The sequence below is a fragment of the Sesamum indicum genome, linkage group LG3 (assembly GCF_000512975.1).
Source record: "Sesamum indicum cultivar Zhongzhi No. 13 linkage group LG3, S_indicum_v1.0, whole genome shotgun sequence".
Taxonomy (NCBI): Eukaryota; Viridiplantae; Streptophyta; class Magnoliopsida; order Lamiales; family Pedaliaceae; genus Sesamum; species Sesamum indicum.
This window is the reverse complement of record NC_026147.1, coordinates 1,787,946-1,815,431: the sequence shown is the minus strand read 5'-3', so window position 1 is coordinate 1,815,431 and position 27,486 is coordinate 1,787,946. Positions and strand designations below refer to the sequence as shown.

At 29.0% G+C, this 27,486-nt stretch overlaps 1 protein-coding gene across 1 annotated transcript; it reads left to right on the top strand.

Annotated features, from left to right (window-relative positions):
* LOC105156991 lies at positions 13,170 to 18,733 on the top strand. The gene is made up of 7 exons (XM_011073275.2): positions 13,170 to 13,509; positions 13,909 to 14,026; positions 15,026 to 15,114; positions 15,797 to 15,843; positions 15,977 to 16,065; positions 17,680 to 17,813; positions 18,046 to 18,733. Exons 1-7 carry the CDS (start codon positions 13,381 to 13,383, stop codon positions 18,724 to 18,726), a joined length of 1,287 nt encoding a protein of 428 aa, XP_011071577.1. The 5' UTR covers positions 13,170 to 13,380; the 3' UTR covers positions 18,727 to 18,733.

Here is a 27,486-nt window from a genome sequence, read left to right as displayed (position 1 = left end):
CAGACAGCGCCAATTGATACGTGCGGAAATAATACGGGTCCAACAAGCTTGGGCTTTTGTCTTGGATTTGAATAAGCAAATAGAGAGACTTGGGGCACAAGACCTGCAAAACGATATATTAACACTCCGACGCCCAAGTTAGTACTAGATTCGAAATAAAATAATCACCAAAAATAAATAAAATGAAAATTGATCGAATTTTTGGAAGAAATCCATGCTAAGATTGCAGTTAGAATGCTAGATAGAAGTTGAAAGCAATATTCAAGTAGTTTGGAAGGCGACCCCAGCCTGGGGATTAAACATGTATTTAAAAGGGGTGTCCCCCTGCGATGGGGGTCTTCACGCCTTCCTAACTTTCGGAAAAAGAGAATGAAGGTTGTTTGGATAAGCCTTAATTTGCTTTTATCTTCCGTTAGGTTTTCTTTTGAAGATCTATTTTCGAGTTGGGGGAGATCCCTCATCAGCTAGGACTCATAGCTGCTAGGGAGTCCCAGCCGTCAAGAAGTGCAAGGCTTTGGGGAGACCTATCTGGAACTATGTCCTCCATGATGGCGAAGAGGTACATTCGGCAAACCAGGCGTCTGCCACTTGGGAGACGTTTACGCGTGGACCTTTGGCCAATTATCTCCTGTTGGGCCATATTCTTAGGCTAAACTGTGGCTATTTTGGAATCCTGCTCCCTTTGTGGGTCGTTAGGTTGATGGGGTAGGCCCTAAACTTTTTTTATTCTTCCTTGTGTTGGGCTTCTTTGGGCCATATGTATCAATTTAATTTTGGATAGATAAAATGCAAAAACAAAATCACTCAAAATAAGCAAAAAAATGCCCAAGTCAATATAACATATGAGGGCATTTTAGAAAAAAAATACCCAAAAATAAAGTTAAAAGTAGCTAAAAAAATCCCAAAACTCACAAGGAGAACATTTAATACACCTTCCATTAATTACTAACAGAATGGATGTTTTGCTGAGTTTTACAAAACACAAGGAAAGTTTTAGCCTATTCTCGAAACACGAATTTTTAGGTACTTAACAAAGCATAGGAGGCTAGATAAAATGTATTTTATCCCATTTTTTTTGTCCCAAATGCTACAATATAAACTGTTTGAATAAAAGTACAACAACCCCTATCATTTTGGACAAAAAATGTAATTTTCCCTAATATTCCTCCAAGGCGCCCATTGTTAGGAGCATCTATCCCAATTTGTTCGTTCTGACACTGCTTAAGCAAAACGCTGCCGTAACAGTACCCGACCGACACTATTGCATTCCCTTCATTTATTCTTCACACTCTCAAAATCTGCATTTGCCGGAAAAAGAGAGAACAAAAGAACAAAAACTGAAAAATGGAAAATAAATCGCACAATGAGCTGCGGCGACGAACGACGATCGAATAGACGCCGCCCGTCCCCCCGGCGCCCAGCCTCCGCGCTGTCGTTCATGTTCTCGTCTCCTCCAATCGATTCCACGTCTTAGTTTGTGCTCCTGCTCACTCGATTAATGTATGTATATAATCATAGAGCCGCATCATGTAGATGCATCAATGTGAGTAATTTTGGGTGAATATTAGTCCCGTAGCATTCTGGATCTCTTTGCTATGTTTGTTTTGTAGATTGATGTATGAAAAGGCAGTTTTTGCGTGTATGCAAACCGTGCATTTTCATGTATTATTGCTGTTAAGAGCTTTGTGAATATCAGCTAATCTCGAAAGGGTTTAATTAATGCAATTTAACTCTAAATGATTTTGCAAACGAGCAAATTATCCCCTTATAAAAAAAATTAACAATTTATCTCCCTGTGTTAATTAAAATGAAACAATTTATCCCCTTATCTAAGAAGGTAAATTGCTTCATTTTAAAAGAACAAATAGTAAGTAAATTGTTATATTTTAAAAAAACACAGGAAGGTGAATTACTAATTTTATTTTCTAGTGAAAACTTTGCGTATTTTTCTTATTTTTTGTAGTTATCTCTTTGAGCCTAATATTTTACTGAAGCATTGTTACCATGCTTTACAAAATAGTAAATTTTAATAGTGTATTTTACAGAGATTTGTATTTTAGGTACCTTATTTTTATTTTAACCACTAACCTTTGTAATAGTATCAGTTTTGGTTCTAGTTTTTTTCCCCCTAGCAGAAATAGTACCGTTATTATTCATTGATCAGTCCCAACATGATTTCAAGATAAAATTAAATCTTCATAAATCCACATCTTGTTTTGACCGTCTTGCTATCGGATATTTCAAGTCCTTAATTTTACGAACTTCCTCCAACCACACAATCGCAATATATGGTTCGCGGGTACTTGACTTATTCAACAAACAACACAACCTTATTTTCTTTTCTACTTTAAGGCGTAAACTACTTCAAAAGAGAGACTTAACAAAATTATTGATAAACAAGTTGAATAGAAACCTCAAATTTTATTGAAGAAAATACGTACATAGACATTCTATCCTTTTTTTGGAGGAGATAACTATTTAGCCTCTCATAGATAAGAGGTTTTGACTCGTTGGGCAAATTCCCATATACCAAAAATTATACTACTCAGGAAACTTAAAAGACTCAATTCTCTATTTGCTAAAGAGTTGGAAAATTTTTTCGATGATCTTTAATTTGTTTCCTAGCTATTTATTTATAATGGTTTGCAAACTTGAAATTTGACTTTAACTTATTTTTGACGATGAGATTGCATTCGTCATTCACATTGGTTATGCTTTTCATCTAAGGCCATTGTGACTTGTCGACCACTGCTTTTTAGAACTGTGGGTGGACATAGACGAGGTAACTAGGACTCATTGAAACTTATCAATGAACTATACCTGAATAATTTCAGATAACTTTTGTTGGTATTGTTCACGAATTGTGCATGAAAGATATCGAAAAATCAAAATCTGAAGTATGAAATACAAAAGTTGAACCATTAAAAGAACCTTTCTATCTTATGTACAGTGTCGATGCTGGGAAAATTACAATTTACATCCACAACTTAATTTTTTTTGTGATTTTGATTCCACTATTTTAGTATTCACCAGATTTAGTCTAATAAATCACAAAAATTTATAATTTTATTCTAGACCACAAATTTTATTAAATATTTAATGAAGAGAACACATAATTTGCACGTGCTCTGTTAAATAACTGACAATGATTTAAGGGAGAGTCCACGGGTTTCTTTAAATATTCAACAGAATTAATGAGTGAAACTATAATTGTAATTTGTGACTTATAATTCTAAATTTGATGAATGCTAAAACAATGAAACAATTTTTTTTTTTTTTGAACAAAATCAAAATTATCATTGCTGCATATTAAGACTTATAATGGGGAAGTAATGCATCTTACAAAAGTTTGATGCAAGTCACAGTCCAAAAGTGTATAAAAAAAAGGGGACATGTATAAAAAATATCTAGACAAAATGAATTATCTGCAGCTCTCTTTGCTCAACTATTTTGTTTGTTAGGGAAATATAGTATATATATTTATATTAAGTAATTTTCTTTGTTAAGGGTTTTTTTTACATTTTAAATAGTAATTACAAATTTAATGAATAATTAAATGGACTATAGTATTGTCTCCAAAATGATCTTATATTTGGATTGAAAAAAGATAATATATAAAAAAATATTTGGACTGGAAACTGCTTTAGAACCCACCTTAAAGGGCACACGGAGATTACTTGATACAAACTTAAGCTAATATAACTACAAAGTTCAGAAATCATGGTGCCTAGTCACTTTAATTTCATTGTACTTCTCCCTAATTCATTCCTCACTTTAATATAAGTAAATTTTTACTTATATTATATCATATTCATAATTGCGATCATAACACACCTATATCACATTTCTATTAATAATTTCAACTGTAGATTTTCAATTTTTAAAAGCCATAAAACAGTGAACAAGCACTAAAATTAAATAGCATCAAAGACATACAAAAACAACAAGCAAAAACATATAGGCAAGATTAATCTAAATAATGCTCCAACAACACAAAAGTATGAAAAAATAACTGAGAAGTACCTTTTTGAAGTGAAAATGGAAATAATAGGTATATCGTAGAAGACTACGGGAGTGGAAAGGAAAAATAGAATGCAAGAGATGGTGGATGACTTGAACACTATTCCATGAACGAAAACTCTTAAACGTCAAAGTTAGCTCAAACACTACACCCACATACACACGCTATAACCATTATGAACTATGAAAACTTGAATGTAGTGTTTCTATCACACTCTATATGGTATATATAGAGAGACAAAAGTTACAGATTGTTGTAGATTTAAACATGTTCTCACTGTACAATGTGTGAATCAACAGAAACCTCAGGAAAAAGTGAAAATCGTACAATAGTTCACTGAAAAAAAATCACTGTGCACCATGTGAAAGAACAGAGAAATCAGGAAAAATTCATTGCAGACAATAATATTATTGAAGAAAATACTATTGAACAGTACATACTTTTCAGTATACTACATCCAAACCCAACTCTCAAATCTTCAAAAAATTCAGAAATAAAAAATTTAATAAAAGAAAGTGTGGAATTAAATAAAAAGAACAAGAAATTTTTAGTAATTGTTACAGACCCAAATCCGCCTTTTTGCTTGATTGACGCGGTGTGTGGAACGGGGACTAGGCAGGGCGTGAGATACAGATTCCAACAGCTGGCGACACACCTTTGACGTGAATGGCGAGTGGTGGTGGAGTCCAACGGAGTTTGTGGCGAGTTCATCCTAACAACGTCGTGGTGGGAGGAAACAGGTGATGGCGGCGCTGGGGCTGCTGTTGGTGGAGTTCATCTAATGACGCCGTGGTGGGAGTTTGACGCGGTGATGGTGGCGCTGGGGCTGTGCTCGGTTCAGATCGACGAAGCAATGGGTGAGGAGAGAAGGGTTCAACTCGTCGATGAGAGAGGGGAATTACAATGATTCAGATTTCTGTTTTTAAAAAAATAGTTTTAGCAGGTGAATTTAGAGATTTGTACAATTGAGCTATGGGCCTATAAATTTTAAAAAAACAAAAATAGCTTAGCACATCAATTTGTATTTTTACACCCAATCAAGGTGTAAAAATCAAAATCAAACATTGATATTATTTTGGCCCATCTCGAGAATGCACTGAAATGTAAATTCAAATACAGTGTTAGAGTTGTTAATATCAAGGCCCCCTTCCTCTTTGAGAGTGCAAACCGATTTCCACTTCACTCAACTAAATTTTCTTTGATCCGGTTTGGCTTTTGATAGGAATTTTTCCATAAGGTTATCTGATTTGTTTAGTATCCATTTCGGTGTCTTGAAGATTGACATGTAATACATTGTCGTATTATTAAGCACATATCTAATAAGAAATTTTCTACCAGCATATGAAAGGCATTTATTATACCATAACGCAGTCTTATTTTCAGTTTTGTTATGATCTCATAAAACATTTCCTTAGAAAATTTTAGAAGAACAAAAAGGAAGATCTAAATATTTGTTGTTAATGTTTTGAGTGCACAAATTAAGTTGTCGAGAAATAATACGTTTACTACGATCTGGTGTAAATGGTGAAAAAAGAGCAGTAGATTTTCCCCAACTAATAATTTGTCCTGATATCTTGCTAAATTCTTCCATAATAATTTTCAGACATGAAATTGTTCTCCGATTTCCTTGCAAGAACATTAAGCAATCATCAGCGAATGTAAGGATTGGTAAGGGGGGACTATTATTTGAAGGTTTCATTCCATCTAATTTTATTGTCAAACGCTTCCTCGAGAATTTTATTTATAAATGGTTCAAAGCAAAGAATGAATAGATATGGAGATAAGGGACCCCTGACGGATTCCTCTTCTTTTTAAAATAATATTAGTCCCATTAAAATAATCTGGTAAAATTCCATTGTTAAATCAAGAAAACTGAAATTAGTGGGATTAAGAAGATTTTGAAGGTTGTCCACTAATATGTTATTAGTATCAATTGGATCAGTGATCCATTCATTGGATTCATTTTTAAGACCCATTTGATTCCTTGTTTACAAGAGTATGGATGGCTTCATACTTTATTCTAATTGGTGCATATAAGTCACAGATTTGTAGGAGAAGACTTTAAGTGGGATGGGTCCGTACATGAATTTAGCCTTAATCTTCCTTTCAGACAAAATCTTTGCAAGTGGGAGTATTTCTCAGAGCTTGTCCAAACTCCTTACCATAGCTCATTGATACGTTTGGATTTGTATTTTGAGGTAATTTAAAATATTTTAAAATAAATGGTGTAGGTGTGATCGATGTTGGAATTTGGGAGACAAAAATCACTGTTCATTGTCAAATCATGTATATTTATATATAAATATGTATATATATAAATATTTTAATGTTGTAATTTTTTAGAGACAAAAATTGTTGTTTATTGTCAAATCATATCTGTTTTATATTATGTATATATATATATTGTATATAGAAAGTTGAAAAACAAAAAAACACGCAGATAAGATGTAAAGACACAAATCCAAACACAGCCCATGTCTCTCTTGATAGTGCTCCTCATGGTTGTGCTGTTGTTTTAGTATTTTTCTTCTAATGTGATTATGATTTTGATTAAGGGATGAGATGGAAATTTATTCTCGGCACAACAATTCACCAAGTAAAATTACGCTTTAGAGAGAGTGTATGGTGTATTGTTAAATCAATAAATAGTAATTTGCTGTAAAAAATAATATTTTGGGTATTTTATAGCGGTGTTGGAAATTATGTAGTGTGATAGGGTGCATATATTTATTGTATAAATATAAAATTACTTTTTTGTGCTTATAAATAAATGTGTATCACCAACATATACATCATATTCTATCTTATTTTATTAAGCTCATATCAATAACGGCTTCATTACACTTTTGTGGTACTAGTGATTACCTAATTGGGGTCAAAATACACAAACACCCTTATTTTTTGTGAAAAAATATATAAATTTTTTGAGGTTATAATTGTAATTATAACCACACCCCCTATTTAGATGCAAAGTTTACACAACCACCGTCTGAAAAAAAATTACACTAACACCTTTTAAGGGGCGTAGTTATAATTTTACAAAAGAAAAAAACGTGTTTGTATTTTTTGACTTAAACTTAGGAGGTGTCAATATAATTTACCTTGATCAAGATTAGTAGAGTCGCGCGCACTAGATATATAAAATATCAACATATAATTTTGTCTTTAGAAAATGATGGAAAACTAATTTAAAAATATAGAACAAATAAGCACATTTATAAGACAAGAAGAGAGACGAAGAGAAAAATGCTTAGAAGCATTCTTTTTCCATGAAAAAAAAGTAATTACTTTAGGGTTTGAAAATGAACGATAGACACTCACTTGAATTAGAATAAGGATTCCTAACCAATTAAATACTACGAATATAAGGTTTTTTTTTTTTTTTTTTGAGTAAATAACAACGAGCTCTTTTGAAATTAAATATAATTATAAATATTTTCTCATTGTTTGAAAAATTAACAATATCTCCTGATATTTTCTGAAATTATGTAGTTTTTGGATAGAAAACTGGAAATGTCTACTTTGCCCTTGTTTTCTTTAAAAAAAATGTAACAAATATTTTAAAAAACTAACGAGGTGAAATTTTCTTCTTGCCCTTCTACTCCATTAAAAAAATTTAATAAATAAGTAAAATCATAATTTATATTTTGTAAGGGTATTTTGGTTCTTTCGCCACAAGAAATAGATGAAAACTTAACGAAAACTAATAGATGGGACTGGTTGTTTGGTAGACGTTAAGATCATAGAGGTATTGATAATTTTATAAACAATAAAAAGGTATTTGTATTTATATCAAATCTCAAAAGAGTTCGAGTAATTTATTTATTTATTTTTACGAAAACATCAAATGAACTGTCATACTTGTATAATGACATGGCATATAATGTTTGGGTGAATAGCAATTTATCCCCCTGTGATATTGAAAATGAGCATATTACCCCCCTATGAAAAAAATACAGCAATTTACCCCTTATACTTTTTAAAATGAAGCAATTCACCTCCTTTTACGGGGAGGTAAATTGCTTCAATTTAAAAAATACAGGGAGGTAAATTGTTGTATTTAAAAAAATATAGGGAGGTAAATCGTTATTTATTTTTTCATAAATAAGTAATTTACGATATCACAAGAAAATTGCTTATATTTTTCCCTATAATATTTGGTATTCAAATTTCAGAAACGTGTATTGTTACACAATTATTTACATCAATGAAAAGAGATATGTATAGTAAGTGCTCAACTTGAAGCACGCTTTTGCCGTGAAGAGATTTAAAATATATACTTCATGCCTAGAGGAGGACATAACTTTGTCTTGTTTCATGTAGACAACTACAGCTTGTCTCATAATCAACACTCAAGAAACTGAAACGAAGGTCTTAATCACCTCAATTAATTAACATGGCAAGAAATACATATATATATATATATATCCCGTCACACTTTTTGATTTTGCCCCATAATGCATACCCCACAAGCCCACTAAGTAAACCATCAAGAGAAACTTATATTATTACTGGCGTTACTTGAATCAAATCGAACACATTATCATTTAAATTTGTATGAATTCTTTAATATTAAAGTAAAAAAATTGTATTTGAATTTAGTTTAATTATTATTTTAATTGAGCTTTAATTGAAACATACATGAATCGGCTTGAATAGTTTAATATTTTTAAATATATTTTATTATGTATTAATCGAATCGAATTTAAAAACTTATCAAACAAAAAAAAAATTCGAATTTGGTTTTGTTAAATCAACAAATTGAATTCGAATTTTTTTATCGATTAGTTTTAATTAAATATCAAATAATTTAATTTATTTTTCCACCCCACTATATTGCTTGTTTGGTTGATTTTTTTTTTTTTTTAAACAAAGGGTAATGATTAAACCATGATATGATGAAAGGTTAGTGTCATGCTAGGTGTGGGGATTTGATGTTCAAATTTTGAAATCCTCCTGTTTTTCTTGTAGGTAAGTGTGAATCCAACACACATGCCCACTATCTAGAGGCTTTTCATTTGAATCAAGAAAATCATAATCCAAAACCATGTCTGCATGATCATAAGTAGCCATTTTCTCCATGATTAATTTTTTTTTATTTTAAATCTTATTGTATTTTCAATTACATTTAATCTATATATATAGAGTGAATAGCAATTTATCCCCCTGTGATATTGAAAATGAGCACATTATTCCCCCTATGAAAAAAATATAGCAATTTACCCCTCTATACTTTTTAAAATGAAGCAATTTACCTCCTCATATAGGGAGGTAAATTGCTTCATTTTAAAAATTATAGGAGGGTAAATTGTTCTATTTTAAAATATATAAGGAGGTAAATCATTATTTTTTCATAAGGGGACAATTTGCTCATTTGCGATATCATAAGGGGGTTGCTTGCATTTTTTCCTATATATATATATTGATCTGATTCAAAGATGATGTCACTCCAAAAGTAATTGAGATCGAATTTCGGAACCTGACATAAAAGAGATAGTTAGGTTCGTTGAATGGGTTTCAACAAAACTTAAAAGTCAATTCGAGATTAAAAGAAAAATATTTAATACTTTTATGAAAATAATAAATGACGTACCAATAAATTGAGTAGTTGTGTATATTTATAAAATCAAATATAGTTAATTATTTGGTCCACGTGACATGATCCAGATATATTTGCTGTCGGTACTAACATGTTATATTTTCACCTTTATATAGGTATTTGGAAAATCATTCATAAAAATAATGGATTTAAATTTAAATTTTTAATGATACAACATGACTGGTCCAAAATTCAGTAACTCATGGATTTGGAGTTGTAAATTAGAAATTATTTGGTGACAAATTTTTTTTGTTGTTTGATGGATTTTAAATTTTATAATATAGAATCATTTAAAATTATTCTTTTAAGTTTTTTATTAAATTTAAATCTATTATACGTCCATCCAAATACAATATAAATATTTTTAAAAACCTCGGATGCTTAAGTCAATTGGAATGAGATCAAAGTAGAAATGAAGAATGTTTTATTCAGAGTAATACTGTGGCCTAAAATAGTTGAGGGTTTATAGACCTAATGTCCGTATTTATACGGGTCCAAATTTGTATGATTTCGAGCTTTCAAGTATAAGATACAATCAGGGGTCCGGATCCACGGGTTGGGTCATTGTGATGCGATCCGACCCGAGTAAAAAACACAGATTCTTGTCCTTCTACAAAATTACACTTTTAATCCCGCTAGATAGGCTCGTTCTCATTTCTTTTTTTTCCCATTTACGGTTCTATCGAATGAGATCAAAAATATAATTTTAGAATTTCCCTTATAAGGGGTATTTTGATCTTTTTGCTATTATAATTGATATATGGGTATTCCATCAGTATGAAGCTGCGTAGGATTTCACTAGCCAAGATAATCTTATGAGGTAGAGATCTGTATTTATTACACCTGGTTTTTATATCTCATTTTATGGAGAATTTTGATAAAATTATTTAACATATGGTCTTATGGGTTTTTTTTTTTTTTAGGATGTTTTGATGTAAGAAAAAAGTGGTATGTATGATGTAATGAAATTTTATGAAAGACTAACAAAAGGATTTGATTTTTTTACCAACTCTACGTTTTATTACCAGAATAAAGGATACTTTAAAAATTATTTGATATAGTGTCTGACACCTGAGACAGATACTAACACACCTTAGATATGTCTTACACACGATATCTACATGTTTGAAAATATAATGTCGGACACACCTTCTGTCATGTACGGTACGTTTGGTTTTTTTTTTCATATAATATTAAAAAGGTTTTCGCTAAAATTGAATAGTAAAGAAAAAGAATTCACTTCTCTCTCTCTCTCTCTCTCTCTCTCTCTCTCTGTCTCTCTCTCTCACTTCTTATATGAAACGTTTCTTCTTCTTCCCCTCTAAGCCTTTATTATTTTTTTTGTGTTAATATTTTTCATATGATATATTTTAATTTTATGAGAATTTAAAAATATACATAATAAAATATATATTATATGTAGCCATGTCATATCCTAATCTTTTAAAAAAATTTGTATCATTGTGTTCGTATCGTATTATATTTATGTCGTTATTTTTCGATTTATGTCCATATCCATGCATCATAGATGAAAAATGGGAAAGGGGGCAAAGGAGTTGATGGCAGTGTAGAAAGCAGCAATTAAAATCAATATATTCAAAATCGGACCGAATCGATCGGTTCGATCAGAAACCGGTCATGCGTCCAGTCCAAGTTGGACATATATAACTGCTAGATATCAAACCAATGCGAACTGATCAAAACCCGATCCGAGCGGCATTCGGGTTTTAGTAGATTTGACTACTTTTAGTTAATTGTTTGTCAATTTAATCAGGATTTATGTTCAACAAATTGAGCTTATGCATTTATTGTGTTGAACTGAATGTTATTTATTTTAAGTTTGATTTCATTTTGCTCATCTTTTTGGTTAATTAATTGATATATAATGTATTGCTATCTTATATATGCATATATATATACAATAGGTTTTGAGTCAATTAGATTTTTAAATTCGATCCGACTGATCGTATCAATAATTCAATAACTTAACCAATTCGATCCGACTGATCGTATCAATAATTCAATAACTTAACCAATTCGATCTCAATCCAATTCTGAAAACATTGATTAAAACTAACATGAGAGACTGAGAGACAGTTAGTACAACATATGTTTAGACAAACATGAGAATGATAAGGGGGTCAGAAATCAGAATCCCACAATATCCGTTCACGGGTTTATTTTCTCACTTAAACTTCATTATTACAATCCATCCCATTTGTCCTACAAAACCCACCATTTGTACTACTTTTACCTCAATTTATGTAAAATGTTTTAACGAGATGGACTTGTTGTTACATGAATATCGAAATCAGTTAAATATTTATAATGTCTTAAACGATGAAAAAATATTTATAATTATATCAAAATTTAAATACAATGACGGTAATTTATCCATTTATATATAAGTTAAGGAAATAGAAATATTTGAAATATCAACCAAGTGCATGTAGTGTACCTCCTAAGAGTTATGTAAGTATTTTATTATAATTAATCACACGAAATATGTTTTTGAATATTTTGAAAAGTCGATTTAGCTATCGAAATATGAAGTATTTTATAATTCAGAACGAGCTTGATCATTTAATTCAATATATATTGTAATATGAAATGACAAAATTTATCTCAATAATATACATAAAAGGAAAAGAAACTCTTGAAAGATATTTAAAACAAATTATTAGGGATTCACTGTTAGTATTGATATATGTTATTAGGGATGGCAATGGATCGAATGGACCCCAATCCATCTGGATTGAGGTGGAATTTTGAAGCTTTAAACGAATCCCAGGACGAGTCTATGTCTTAATGGTTTGGACTTGGATTTACTTCGATTAATCTTTTTTTAATTTTTTTATATTTTATGTATACTTATATAAAATATATTTGTACATATAAAAAATATGTATAATTTCTTTATACTTATATATAATACATAAATAATATTTTTATAAGTTCAAATAATTATATATATATACATTATAACCATTTAATGTTTATAAATAAGAACACATATTCTAAAATTTTTAATATTTCAATACCTAAAATATGCACATATAAATTTATAAAAAAAAATTTAACCTTTCAACTGTATTATTGTCTCATATTTATAAGAAAAAATTAGTATTATTTCTTAAAAAAATATTTTTTTTAATATTTTAAAAATATTAATCGAATTCAATTCAACAGGTCCTTGGTATTTTGATGAACTCAACCCGTTATCATCCCTATACATAATTTTGGTTATCTAATTATAATTTCTTTTTTACTCCATTTATTAGAAGCAAATAAAGTGTTAATGAATTAATTTCTGTTTTTTTTTTTCTAAAAATGATAATTATGTTATTACATTACATTAATTTCTTTTATATAAATAATAATTTCATGCAATCCTAAAAAGAGATGAAGGAGGGGCAAAATGGGAAAAGCACATTTTCTAGCCGGCTTATGAATCGCGCTCAGCCCTTCAACCGCATCAATCGCGGCTATATATATCTATATACATGGGCTCTTTTTTCAGTTTTCAACACAACACACACAACTCTCTCTCTCTCTCTCTCTCTCTCTCTCTCTCTCTCACACACACACACACACACACACACACACACATAAGGTGGCAAAAGAGAGCAGACTGATGAGAGTTTGAAAAGAATGGTTGCGTGAAGGAGTGTAATTGTGTTTTGGATCTTGAGAGAGAGATTGATCAATTTCACAGACAGTAATCGGTGAGCAATTTGTGTGTGTTTGTTTGAGATATTGAATGGGGGGAAAGATGAATTTGGAAGGTGGAGATGAAGAAGAGTACTGCTACTACCAACAACAGATGAGGAGTAGAGTTGAATCAGTGCTTCATCTACTCAACAAACAATCTCCACTCACTCTCAAACAGGTTCTCATCTCCTTCTCATTACTGTTTCTCCATCTGCTTCCTTTTTCTGCACTAACTCCATTGCTACTGCATCAACTTCCTTTGATTTCCCCTCTCTCTCTCTCTCTTCATTTCTCTCTCTACATATACACACATATATATACATGCAGAGAGAGAGAGAGAGAACCGCCATTTGCATATTGACATTCTTAAATTTACTTATAAATCACATGAAATTCAAGATTTTCTATTTGTTTCGATTAATTATGTATTATTTTTCCTGTGACTTAAAATGTTTGTTTTTCTTTTTTCCCCTGAAATTTGTGTGTGTGTATATATATGTATGTATAGTTGTATATATGATTGGTATTGAAATTTGATGAACATATATATATGTGTGTGTGTGTGTGTATAATGCAGGAGAAATATTGCAGTAATGAATGTGTGCAGAGGTTTGTGAGAGCCAAAGGGAATGATGTGAAGAAAGCTGCCAAGCACCTCAGGAATTGTCTTTCTTGGAGAGACTCTTTACCCACTGGTATTAATTTTTCTTTTCTTTTTTGTTTTTAATTATTTCTCTTCCCTTTTCAAATATTATTTTAGGGTAAATTACATCGAAAGTTTCTGATATTAGGCTAAATAACACAAATACTTCCTATTTTTTACAAAATTGCAGCTACACCTCCTGTAGAATGTTAATGTAATATTTTTCAGAGTGTGTTGGTGCAAATCTTTACCTTTGAATAGAGGTGTTTCTGTAATTTTATAAAATGCAGGGGGTGTTTGTACTTTTGACCTAAGTTGGGGGTGTTTGTACTTTTGACCTAAGTTTAGAAGTGTCGATGTAATTTATCAAATTATTTGAATTTCTTTTCTGTTTTAATACACTAATTATTTTGAATGTTTGTTTTGCTATTTTTAGATAATAGTCTCCTTTTTTTGTCACCTTTTGGTTTTGTTCTCTTGTTTCAGCTGAGAATGTTTGTTGTATGTGGTTTTGAAATAGCTGCACCCATTACTAATGAGTGTGAATGGGTATTAGTTTATTTTAATAGCAGCTATTTAATTTATTTTTATAATAATTATTGATTTAGTTATTATAAAAATATATAATTATTAATTAGTTATATATATTTAACATCAATATTTGACGTATACTGCTTATTGATTATTAAAAATCATGATACAATTGGAATTGATTCATTTAAAATAAAGGGTAAATTAGAAGAGGCTCGTTTGAGATTTGCGTTAGTTACAATTTACAAATATCCCTCGTTATTCAAAAAATTATAAATACCTTCTTAATATTATAAATATTCTAACAAATTCCCTTTTATAATGAGCTATCACAATGGGTATTTTGTTATGATATTTATATCAAACAATGAGTAGATATTTATAATTAAAGTAAATTTCAGATGAATACCTTGTATTTTATCCTAAAGTAAAATACCATTTAACACAAATACACATGTGTATATGTGTGTGTATAATACACTGGCTGATTATAATATGGATTATTATTTGAAATTTGAAGAGGATGCTGTTGCTGATGAATTCTCCGCTGAGCTGGCGGAAGGAGTTGCTTACGTTGCTGGGCATGACCATGAGTTCAGACCTGTCCTTGTAATTCTCTCTCTCTCTCTCTCTCTCTCTATATATATATATATATATATACATATATATATATATTTATTAATATATATAGATCTTTTTTTATTCTTTTATATTTGAAGTAATTTCAAGAAAATGAAATTTTAGGAATAATTATATTTAAATCCCTTGATCTTTGGCTGGTTTATACAAATTACTTCTATTTTTTAAATAATTATACATACATTCATCAAAATATCATTACTTGCATAAATCACCCCTTATTTTTTTAAAAAAATTACACACATACCCCCTAAAAATATTAGTATTGTTACACAAACTACTCCTAATTTTTACTGTCAATGGTAGTTTTTGTAACTATACAAAAGAGAGGGGTTGTTTGTGTAAATGTACCATAGGTCAGAGGGATAAATATAATTATCCTTAAATTTTATTATATATTGTGTTTGGACTGATGTATTTGAATATTTCAAATGACTGGAAATCATTCTAATCTCATTTTAAGCTATTTTTAGTAACATCAATTGTGATGGATGGATTTTCAAATCTCTTTGATATAAAATCATTTTAAATTCTTAGTGAAAATTGATCTGTATCCAAACAAAGCCTTATACTATCTATACTTCCCAAACTCTGAGTTGATTTCATGAATGAAATCTCACTCTTGTTTTGCTTTGGAAACAAATAACTGCAGATTTTCCGAATGAAGCAAGATTATCAGAAATTCCATTCCCAAAAACTGTGAGTTAATCGTTTTTACCTATTTCTAGAAGTGGGATTCTTTCAATTTCTATTTTTTTTTTGAATTTTTGTCTATTTATGATAATTATCGAGAATTAATTTATTTTAATTTTTTCGGTGATATATTTTGTAGGTTTACTCGATTGCTAGTGTTTACACTAGAAGTTGCCATCCAGACCATGCCCAAAAACGTCGAGCAATTTGTTATCCTCTTCGATGCCAGTGAGTTTCTTTTCTTTTTTTATAATTATATTTACATACATAATTTATGGTCTATTTGTACAACGCACCCCTAATTTTTAAAAAAATACACATCATGTAGAAAAAAATATCTACATTATTTTTACAAACTACCCCTCTTTGAAAAAATTATACTTACACACTAAAAAAATGTCAACATCACTCCACAAACTACTTCTGTTTTTTGTTGATAATGGTGGTTTTTGTAATTATGTAAAAGAAAAAGTGGTTTGTGTAGATAGATGACAGATTACGAATGTAAGTATAATCATATTTTTTTTCCTTAGTTAATAGTAGTCAAAATTTTAATATTAATTTTATTTGATGATGATATATAATATTGATTTATCTTGATTATTAAGCCGTATAGATGATAAATATTCATAGCATTTTATCATAATTAAGAAAAACAATTGTGAAATTACACTTTCCCAAAAAAGTTTTGAAATTACACTTACACCCTCTTCGAAAATTCTCCATTTACACCCGACCCTTTTTCTTAGGATTTCGATGAAATATGTTGGTTTTAGCTAAAGAACATTACATAAATTTTTAACTTTGCCCATCATTTAACATTCTCATGTATAAACTGTATATTTTTATATATATAAAGGGATGAATATAATACATGTGTATATATATACGAAGTGAGGTTAACATTATTTCATTTTTTCTTTATAAGTACAAAATTATTATATGAAAATATTAAATAAGGTGTAAAATTAAAAAATTATATGAATTTTTTGCCAAGGTCAATATTTTTTATTCAAATCCTACCGAAAGGGGTCATGTGTAAATAATAAATTTTCAGAGAAATGGTAAGTATAATTATTTTAGAAAAAAATGATATTTCACATTTATAAAAAGGATCAAACTGTAATTAATCCTATTCTTTTTTACTATTATAATATTATGTAAATGTGATTTCAGAGCGAATGAACTCTGTGAGGCAAATCAGGAACATAACTTTTATCATAATAAAAGCAAATGTGTGTCTTGGGATTCCACACACTCTCAAAATACCTTCAAAAAATCCCTTTTTCTCAAAATTCACAGCCAACTTTAATTTTTCCCAATGTCACGCCTATTATTATTAATTAATTAATTAATCAAAATTTACTATGGTTGTTTGAAACTTTTTCAGAAATTGTCCGAACTACCCTTCATGTGTCGCAATCGGGTTAGTGGGGCATAAGGGTAGACAAGGTCATTTTCATAGTTAAATTATTATATTCCAACCAAAAGTGGTCATAATTCACCTTTTTCTTGTATTGGTTGGATACAAACCCAACAGTAATTTGAATTTTTTCCTCCACTTTTCTTTTAAAAATAATTTTTATTCATTTTGGAGAAAATATATATTTGGGATGATTAAATTTACACCTCATAATTTTTGTATAATTACATAAACCACCCCTAACAACTAAAAAGTAGGGATAATTTGTATAATAATGTTGATATTTTTTATGAGTGTGTGTAATTTTTTTTTAAAAAATATAAATAATTCATATAAATCGATTATATATCAGGAATGTAGATGTAATTATTTTTATGTATTTTCATTAATTGTTTAAAACTGTTGATGGGAAATTGCAGGCCTTTTCAGATCAGCGTCTGGGTTTATGAAGATGCTGGTGGCAACACTTAAGATCATTGGGGATTATTATCCCCTACGCCTTCACAAGGCTTTTGTCATTGACCCTCCATCTCTTTTCTCTTACCTTTGGAAGGTATTTACAACTTCTTCCTATATATATATATATATGTATATATATGTGTGATTATTTTATCTATCAATTTATTATACTAGTTGTTATGACACGTCATCGCTGTGTACGTATAATAAATAATTTGAGCGTGGTGAAACACGATTCGAACTACAAGATTGTCTACATTATATAATTTATATGTTTCTTGATATAACGTACGTTGTAATAATTTACGATGCTTTCATGATTACAGGGAGTGAAATCATTTGTGGAGCTTTCACCTTTAACCACGGTGGTATCGTCGCTTGATATCGAAGAATCAGTTCACTTTAATGACTTAAAATCATATCCTCAAGCAACGTCGTTGCGTTTTGACCCCTCACCAGTGCCATCAGCAACTAAACTTGGGTCGTGCTCCTCCTCAAGATTTTCATTTACCGTCTCACATCATTTTGATTCTCTGAAGCCTTGGTATCTCTCATTAACGGACATGTCTGAATCTAAAATGGGCCCAACCAATCTTTCCCATACCCTGTTAGGCCCACGCATCTCGCCTCTCAATGCTAGGTCGCTCTCCTTTGCATCACCCGCCGCCCGAGCACCACATGGCAACATCGACATTGCCAAAAAGGGTTTCTTCCCATCAACACCGATGCCGCAGAAAACCCAGACACTCGACCCGTCCATGGTTCGACACCCAAGAACTCCGAAGCCCTCGTTCCTCCACTCACCAGCTCTATTCTTCAAAAAGAACTATCAATTGAGTCGAATCAAAACACCGCACGAATCATTTTTACCTTTTTTAAAATTCTATCAACGACCGTACGACGAGTTAATGTATAGGTCAAAGATGAGGCCTCCTTTAGGTGGCCTCATCTCCATTGTTTCTCCACAGTTCAAGCGCGGAAACATGTCCACCTTCCAACGATATTGATCAAGAAAAAGAGTATATTTATTTAAATATTGCATTTAACAAATGCTCTTGTCACTAATATTTGACTCTTATCATCTCTTAATTGAATGTCAATGTCAAAAGGGATCTAAAGCATTTTTGGTAATTACATGAAAATTTGTGCAATAATATATGTTGCACATTTAAGTGCTATGTGGTCTACACTTTTGGTTTTGGAGAAAAATGCAATTTTGAAATGTGATATTATAAATGAATAAATTATTCTTTATATAAAAAATAGTAATATATTTTTCTGTGTTTTTTAAAATACAACAATTTATCCCGTGTAATTTTAAAAAATGAATCAATTTACCTTCTTAGACAAAGAGGTAAACTACTTTATTTTAAAAAGCATGAGAAGATAAATTATTTTTTTATTATCGGAGAATAATTTGCTCATTTACAATTTACAATAATAAAATACATTAAGTCTCTTTTGTTTTGTGTAAAAATCACAACATTGAAGACAGACAACGTGGTCGAGACAGTTAACATCACATTGAAATCATACATATGCATAAGTACCAGATCAAGAATTCTCCCAGATAGACCACCGAAATGTTCTAATTAATACACAACTCCCCCGTAAGTATTTGTCATTTTATGTTAGGGTAAATTATAGTTATTTCTCATGAAATTTAGCATAATTATTGTTACTTGTTCGTTAATTAAAAAATTACGAATACTTTTCTCAAATGAAAAATAATTATATATAGCATATAGACGGTTCGCTTGAAATTACTACCTTCGTATTTTTGGGGGTTTTTTTTTATATAGAAAAAAGGTCGGATAAATATAAAAAAAATCTGAGGCTGATTTATAGTAAGTAATTCATAAAAAAATTTTTAAAATTTTTAAAAAAATATATAAAATTATAATTTATAATTCGATAATTTGATTAGTTAACCACAAAAATTGGATAGAAAAATAAAGGAATGAACTCGTTACTAGATATACGTTAAAATGAGGAAAATATTTATAATTTTGTAAATAACAAAGACTTTTTATAAATATATCAAATCTTAGGAGCTATATCTGCAATTTACTATTGGTTTTTAAATGTTCTAATTATATTAGAATATTATTATGAGCTTATCACACTTATTTTAATTAATCCCTTAATTGGACTCTGTTATGCAAATAATAAACAAAAAGGTTCAGACCCAAGTTTCAAAACTTCTCTTTTGTTTTTGTACTGATTAAGTTAGTTCAGATTGTCAACAACGTCTAATTTAATTGTTGAAGTTGAGTCTTTATGATTTTAAAGATTACGAGTTCAAATCCTGCTATATGCATAGAATATTTTTCTGTTATATAGTAGGTATTGTCTATTGTAATATAAAGTGTTGTTTATATTTCGTTTACCGAATATAATTGATCAATATATAATTATTGTAATTATTAAATACTAATATTTAAAAAAATAGTTGTAATCGAATTATTTAATGAAAAAAGACTTAGTTCAAATTTTTAATTACATGTTGGTTTCAAGAATTTTAGGTAAATTACATTTGACACCTTCTGAAATAAATACATAATAAACATCTTCTATTTTTTTTAAAAAAATTATAATTATATCTTTTAAAATTATAGTTGTAATTAAGTAGGCCTTTGTTCAACGCACTGACAAAAATTTACACAAATACCCCTTCGAAAGTGTACCTATAATTTCAAAAATGGTATGGGGTATTTGTGTATTTGGACATAAACTTATGAGGTGTTAATATAATATTATATGCTCAACTTAATTAAAACTATTTTATTATATACAAATTAATTATGTGACGAGTATATGATAGATAGATAAGATTTAAAAATATTGGTGCCAATAAGACCTAGCTTAGTTGGCGAAGTTGGGTTCCTTAATCAGGAGGTCATGGGTTTTAATCTCACTAACGTGTGAATATTGCTCTATTTTTAATAGTACTCATCGCTTTACTGTAATTATAGTTATTGATGATTATTACATATTTTACATTGGTAATTAGTGTATATTAATTGTTGATTATTGAAATTTATGATAATTATAACGGATTCCTAATATAATAAAATATTAAAAAAATCATGGTAAATCAATCCTTATCATAGTCTTAGATATATCCAAAGTCTTTGTAGTGACTCTTACCTATGCGGAAACATCAGCATGACTTTTAAAGGTTAAATTCAATTTACCCTCTTAATATATGAACTGAGCAAAAAGCCCATGTTAAAAAAAATGATCAAATTACCCCCCTCCCCCCTGTATTTTAGAAAATGAGCAATTTACCAACAGTTTAGATAGAGAGATAATTTGTTTTATTTTTTAAAATACAGGGGGGTAATTTTTTATTTTTTTTACAGGAAGTTTTTTGCTCATTTATTATATCACATGGGATAAATTGTAATTTTTCCTAAATTTGTTCCTCGTCGATGCTTTTTCTACTTCATTCAATATATATGTCACGTGTATGACGTTTTTTTATAAATAAAATATATAATGTCATCTCTATACACATAATATATATAATTTAAATGAAATAAAAAAATAAAATAGAATTTTTAAAAAAAAAAAAAAAAAACCGATTCGGATTCCTAGACCTGAGAGTCTGAGTCCCAAATACTTATGTCTCATGACTTTTTGTGATCCACTGCTAGTAAAGAGATTCTGGTTTTGTATTCTAGCTTTTGGCTAAGTTTGATATGGACAAACAAACACTGCCTTGCTAGTACAGACTACCACTTAATTCCTTGTTTGGAGGTTTCAGTTTGATTATTTCCAGTACAGAAATGTCAAAGTGATTAAACGTGAATCTCGTACTGTTCCTCAGTTGCCTAGATTTTTTGCAACAAACAGAAACCAATGATCCCAGAAGTACTGTTTGGCTTTTGGACAATCAGTAGCAGCCTTAGCAAGATCTGAATGCCTGAGAGAGACTGGGAAGAATAATTTTAATGATTGCGTACTGTTTGCAGATTTCTGTAAGTTTGTTTTTTTTTTTTTTCCCAGCTGTTTTCTTTATTTTGAAATTGCATTTTTTTTATTGGGATACTTACACCGTCTTTCCTGATATTTGATATAATTATAAGTAAATTTTCTATGATTTGAAAACTTAGATTTAGTACTCGTGAAATTTGTTTTCATCTAATAAATAAGTCACTCCATTTGTTAAAATTCACTAAATTTGCTTATATTAATAAAAAATTTGGATAAAAATCACTAAAGAAAATACAACAATTAATCATGGTTAAAAATAAAATAACTGTAGCAAATAGTCATTGACCACGACCATGCAACGGTTGTTGACTGTGGTATCTACGACGGTGGTTAAAACCCATACCAAATATTTTTACCATGGCAAATAACTTTTTTTTGGTAAAAAATCTATGTTTTTGCATTGGTTTTATTTAGCAATGACCAATGAAAATTATTTGCCACGATTTTTAGTCCATAGCTATTAAAATTATAGCAAAAAATTATGTTTTTTTCTAGTGAATTCATATTTACCTCAAATTTATTTATTATTGGCTTATCGCATGTGAAACAAATCTTTTTGTAACCAAACTACCTTTATACATCTTCACGCGTTAATAAATGTGAAGAAGTATAGCTTGCCTTAATAATGGTAGGTTGGTTAGAAAAGTTTTGTTTGACCTATAATAATCAATCGAGGGCAATTATTCCGTTTTTATATTATATTAATATATACACGATATATGTGTAAAATTCACGTTATTTAGATATCAAAAAAATATTTTATAACCTTAGTGTATTTTTACGTAGTGAAATATAAAACGAAAAGTTAAAATCCGAAAAACACATTTTTTTCTTAAATATTAAATAACTTTAAAATTTATGGTGAACTAATATTGTTTACCATTGTAAAAAAATAATTGATGCAAAAATTTAAATTTTAGTTATGATTAATTAATATTTGTCATGATTTTAACTGTGATCAGAATATTCAATATGCTATAACAAAATATTTTGTGCTCATATACAGAAACAACAGCTAATACGCATTGTATGCGTAACTGTACGTGGTAACAAGCCGCTAATGGAGTCTTAAACCCTCTGACATTTAATCTTTTTTTATAAATACAAAATCATTTAATTCTTAAAAACGATCGATCGTATAATACAGTAAATCAAAATACTCAAAACCCTATCATCGACGTCAATAATTTTATAACAAAGACGATAAAAAACAAAGTATTATGTAAACAAACAGACACTATACAAAAGAATTGATTAATCCATACATTATAAATTACTACGACTTAAAAATGATAGTAAATCAATTAAAATAAATTCGACGCAAAAACTTAAACTTTGACCATAGTTAATTAACATTCGCAACGATTTTGTCTATATTAAAATATCAGCCACAATTTTTAGATGTAATAAATATTTTGACTCACTTACATAATCAACGGCTAATAGTCGTTCCGTAACCTTATTTATGATACACCATAAGTTTTACTTTTAATTATGATAATTAATTAGAATAAAAAAAATTATATTTCTTTAAGTGATGAGATGCTAACAGTCTTATCATCTTTAAATCTAAATATTTTTTTTAATTGTGATTTCATTAATTCTGATTGTAATAATGATAAGCATTGGATTTGGAAGAATCCGCACTCTATTGTTCCGCTGATCAAAGAATCTACACAATGGCTTGTAGGGAATGGTAAAGAGATCAATGTTTGGAAGGATAAATGGTTGGAAGTAATTTATGGATGAAAATGAGGGCATTATCCACTTATAAAAAGAATATAGTAATTTATTTCCTTGTACTTTTTATAATGAAGCGATTTATCTTCTTATACAGGAAGGTAAATTACTTCATTTTAAAAATTATAGGGGGATGAATTGTCGTATTTTAAAAGATACAGGGAGGTAAATTGCTATTTATTTTTTTTATAAAGGGGTCATTTGCTCATATGCAATATCACAAGGGGATTGTTTGCATTTTTCCTATAAATTTACTATTAAATCTGCATATAAATGGCTTTTAACAACTTGTAAGGATGAAAATTATCACCTCACAGGCTATCTGGCGCAATCCCAGAATTCCATGCATGGTTCATGGGACACTTCAGTACCCCAACAATGCATTATGGTTAGTTCACCATAAAAAATAGATGAAAACTCAATGGAGACAAATGGATAGCTAATTTGTTAGATATCCGTTCAAATTAGGGAATATCGGTAATGTTTCAAACTACAAAATGGTATTTATAATTATGTCAAGTTTGAGGAAAGCTTGTTGTAATTTATCTTAATATTTATTGGAAATGGTGGAGTTTGGGCCTGAGATATGGATCTAATCATGATATCTTTCATCTGGGCCCAATTGTATCCAAACCCATTCTTTTAAGTTAAAGATGGATTCAACTAAAGAGGGTATGGGTATGGATCTTTATTGAATCCAATTCTATTAGCAATAAAGTTTTGACCCATTTTTAAAAATGGATTTTGGACCCAAGTTGAGAAAAATGAAGGAGAAAAATCAGATGTGGTTTTATATGATACTGGAATTAATATACCTTTCTTTTTTAATATGGTCAATTATTATGATTAAAAATAAAAAATCGTGACTCAGTGGATAATAATTTTTGTTTTATATAATAAAATATTATGAAAAATATTCTCATCATAGCTAAAATCGTAGCAAATACTGATCAATCGTGGTCAAAAATTAAGTCTGCACATTAATTTTGTATAAATTTGTTCAATAAAACAAAACTAAAAATATTTGGTTCGATTAAGTAAAGTCAAACTTATTTTGGTTCAATTTCATATTGGATTAACCAAATATATATATATATATATATATATGAATAAAAACCCTACAATTTGGAAAATTCAAATATTAAATAGGTGTAAGTTATTAGTTATTTTAATTATTAAGTTTAAGTTGATAAGTTAGTTTAACTAAAATAATAAAATCAATTTTTTATATATATTTTTATTTATTATATTTGTAATATAATATTTTTTTAAAAAATGAATATTTGAAATTATTAAAAAATAAATTATCGAATACCAAACTGAATTTTCAATTCGATTTACTTGACAGAAATTCAAATGTATATTCTCTGATTTTGATTTTGATTTTGACCTGATAAACAAACTATAAATGATTCGGGTCGAACTAACATATTATTATTATTTAAATTTATTTAAATTGTTATCGAACTTCAAATTAGTTTGATTATTGATTTAATCGAGCTTAAATCGAACCAAACATGAGTCGAGCTCGAGATATTTGATATTTTTGAATATATTTTATTATCTTTACACGAATCGAATCGAGCCTGAAATTTTATCAGATAAAAATTTCGTTCAAAATTTGGTTTGTTAAGCAGAAAAAATCGAGTCGGAACGAAGTTTTACCAGACGAGCATCAAATAGTCTGGTTTTATTTTTCAGCAATATTCTTGATTTATTTTTCAGCCCTACATGTACGTGGGTGTTGGTCCGTTCACGTACACTGTAGTTCTGTAGTTCATTGTCGTTGATGCTCTGTTCGTCGTGAAACTATTGATGTACGTTATGATATAATCATTGCTTTTTAAGTAATAATAATAATAATAATTTCTGTCATAACTAAAATTGATTATTTGGAAAATAGTTCCAATTTTATTCAAGTCCAGCAATATATTTTGACTTAAATGTCAACAATAGTGACTGTTCCATGTTTGGGTACGAGAAATATTACTTTGAATTCCACATTGGTTGCGGGTCGTTTCTTTTGACCAAGAAACTCATCAAACAAACATTATCAAAGTAGACGAGGAATGACCAAACATGGTATATGAGTAAAACTCATTTTAGTGCAAGACATTTGAATTTAATTTTAAAATAGTCTTTATTTTTTCAATTTATTTTGAATTAGTCTTTTTCATGGGTAATTTCTCATACCATTCTTTTAAAATTTTTCATTATTTACAAAAAAATATTTTAATTCCTCAATTTTATTTTCAATTTCAACTTTGTCCGTTGTACATAAATTTTAAAAATATAACTATTTTTAATTAAAAGTATTTGCAGTTGAGCAATTATTTAAATAATAATTTATCAATAATATAAAAAACATAAATTTTGCAAATATTACAAACTTATTACAATTTTCAAATTAAAAAAAAATACTTAATAGATACACCAATCATAGTACGTAGTATTTGTGCGTATAAAACTTAATAGATACACCAGAAAATTCAAATATTAAAAATTCATATATAATTAAAAATAGAGCAAGTAATGAATATAAACGACGGTGAAAAGATGTGAACCATTTGAAATAAATATAACTCATTATATTGGAATAAATATTTAAAAGTATAATTAATATTTTATAATTTAGTATTATAGTGTCGTAAATTCTCGATCGTGAGTGAGAAAAAACTTTTTTATATTAGTGTATGTATATATATATATATATATATATAGAGAGAGAGAGAGAGAGAGAGAGAACATGTTGATGTAATGAGTAATACTTGATATACACACTTTGGATATAAAGATATAATAAAGAGAGGATGAATATTTGAGGAGCACAGAGCAATAAGGCTGTAAAGCAACCTACTTTACATTGCAAACACACCTCTTATTTCATACTTTTCTTGGTTCCCCACAAACTATATAATATATATACAAAGAAGGGTATATTATTACAAAAGATTTCTCCAAAAGTTTGCTGCAGTTATAAATATTTTTTTATTATTTAAAAAATTATAAATACTCTATGAAATTAACGGCTTTTGGTAAATACACCCTTACCCTTACATTGGACTGTTACGAGTGGGTATTTATTAGACGGTTATTAATTTCAGAGATTATTTATTATTTTTCAAATAATGAGAAAATATTTATAATTAAAATAAATTTTTAAAAAAATTATAACAATTTACCCTAAAACAAAAATTGGTGATGATATCATATGATCACAAAGGTTGGTATAATAATACATCATAGAATTCTCATTCATTCTTGTCATGTTTTGTCTCTTACATACTTTATCACATTTGGTAATAAAGTTTGGTGGGATTTTGCTATTTATGGCCTCAGCCCTTCAATCATGTCAAATTAATATTACCTAAAATTTTATTTAAATTAATTACTTCTTACTATTGTATGAAAATTCTAATGACAAAAACAATTAAAATAAAAAAGGACATGTAAATTTGTAAAAGTTTACGTTCACTACCTCCAAGCCCTCCTATATCAAAGGGTTGCATTGTTTTTTCTTTTTTTTTTTAAATTTAAAAAGCCGTATAGTCATATTTTTTTTGGATTAAATGTAATTTATTGTCTGTGATTATATGTTATAGAAAATGTTTAAAAATGTGTCCATAGAAAAAAAAAAGGGTAATAAAGAACTCCCTTAGCATTTTCTAAACATAGAAAAATACCCCCTCGACACCAGCGGTGTAGCCCACGCGTCGTTGGTACAACTTGGCCTGATTTTTTTACAATAAAATTAATTCCACAACTTAATTTATGAACTATTTGATTTTGCTTGTGGTATACTTTTATGGTTGAAATTTTGTAGAAAACAAATAAATGGTTCTTAAATGATCTGTATTTAATATAATGAATTGTTCTGATTTAGATAAAAATTAACTGTTAAATTTCATTACATTTAAATTGAAGGCCCAATTTTAACACACAATTCAATTGTCTAGATTTCACTAAATTTAAATTACAAGATTCAATATACAAATATTTATCATATTATTATTTGTTATATACGAATA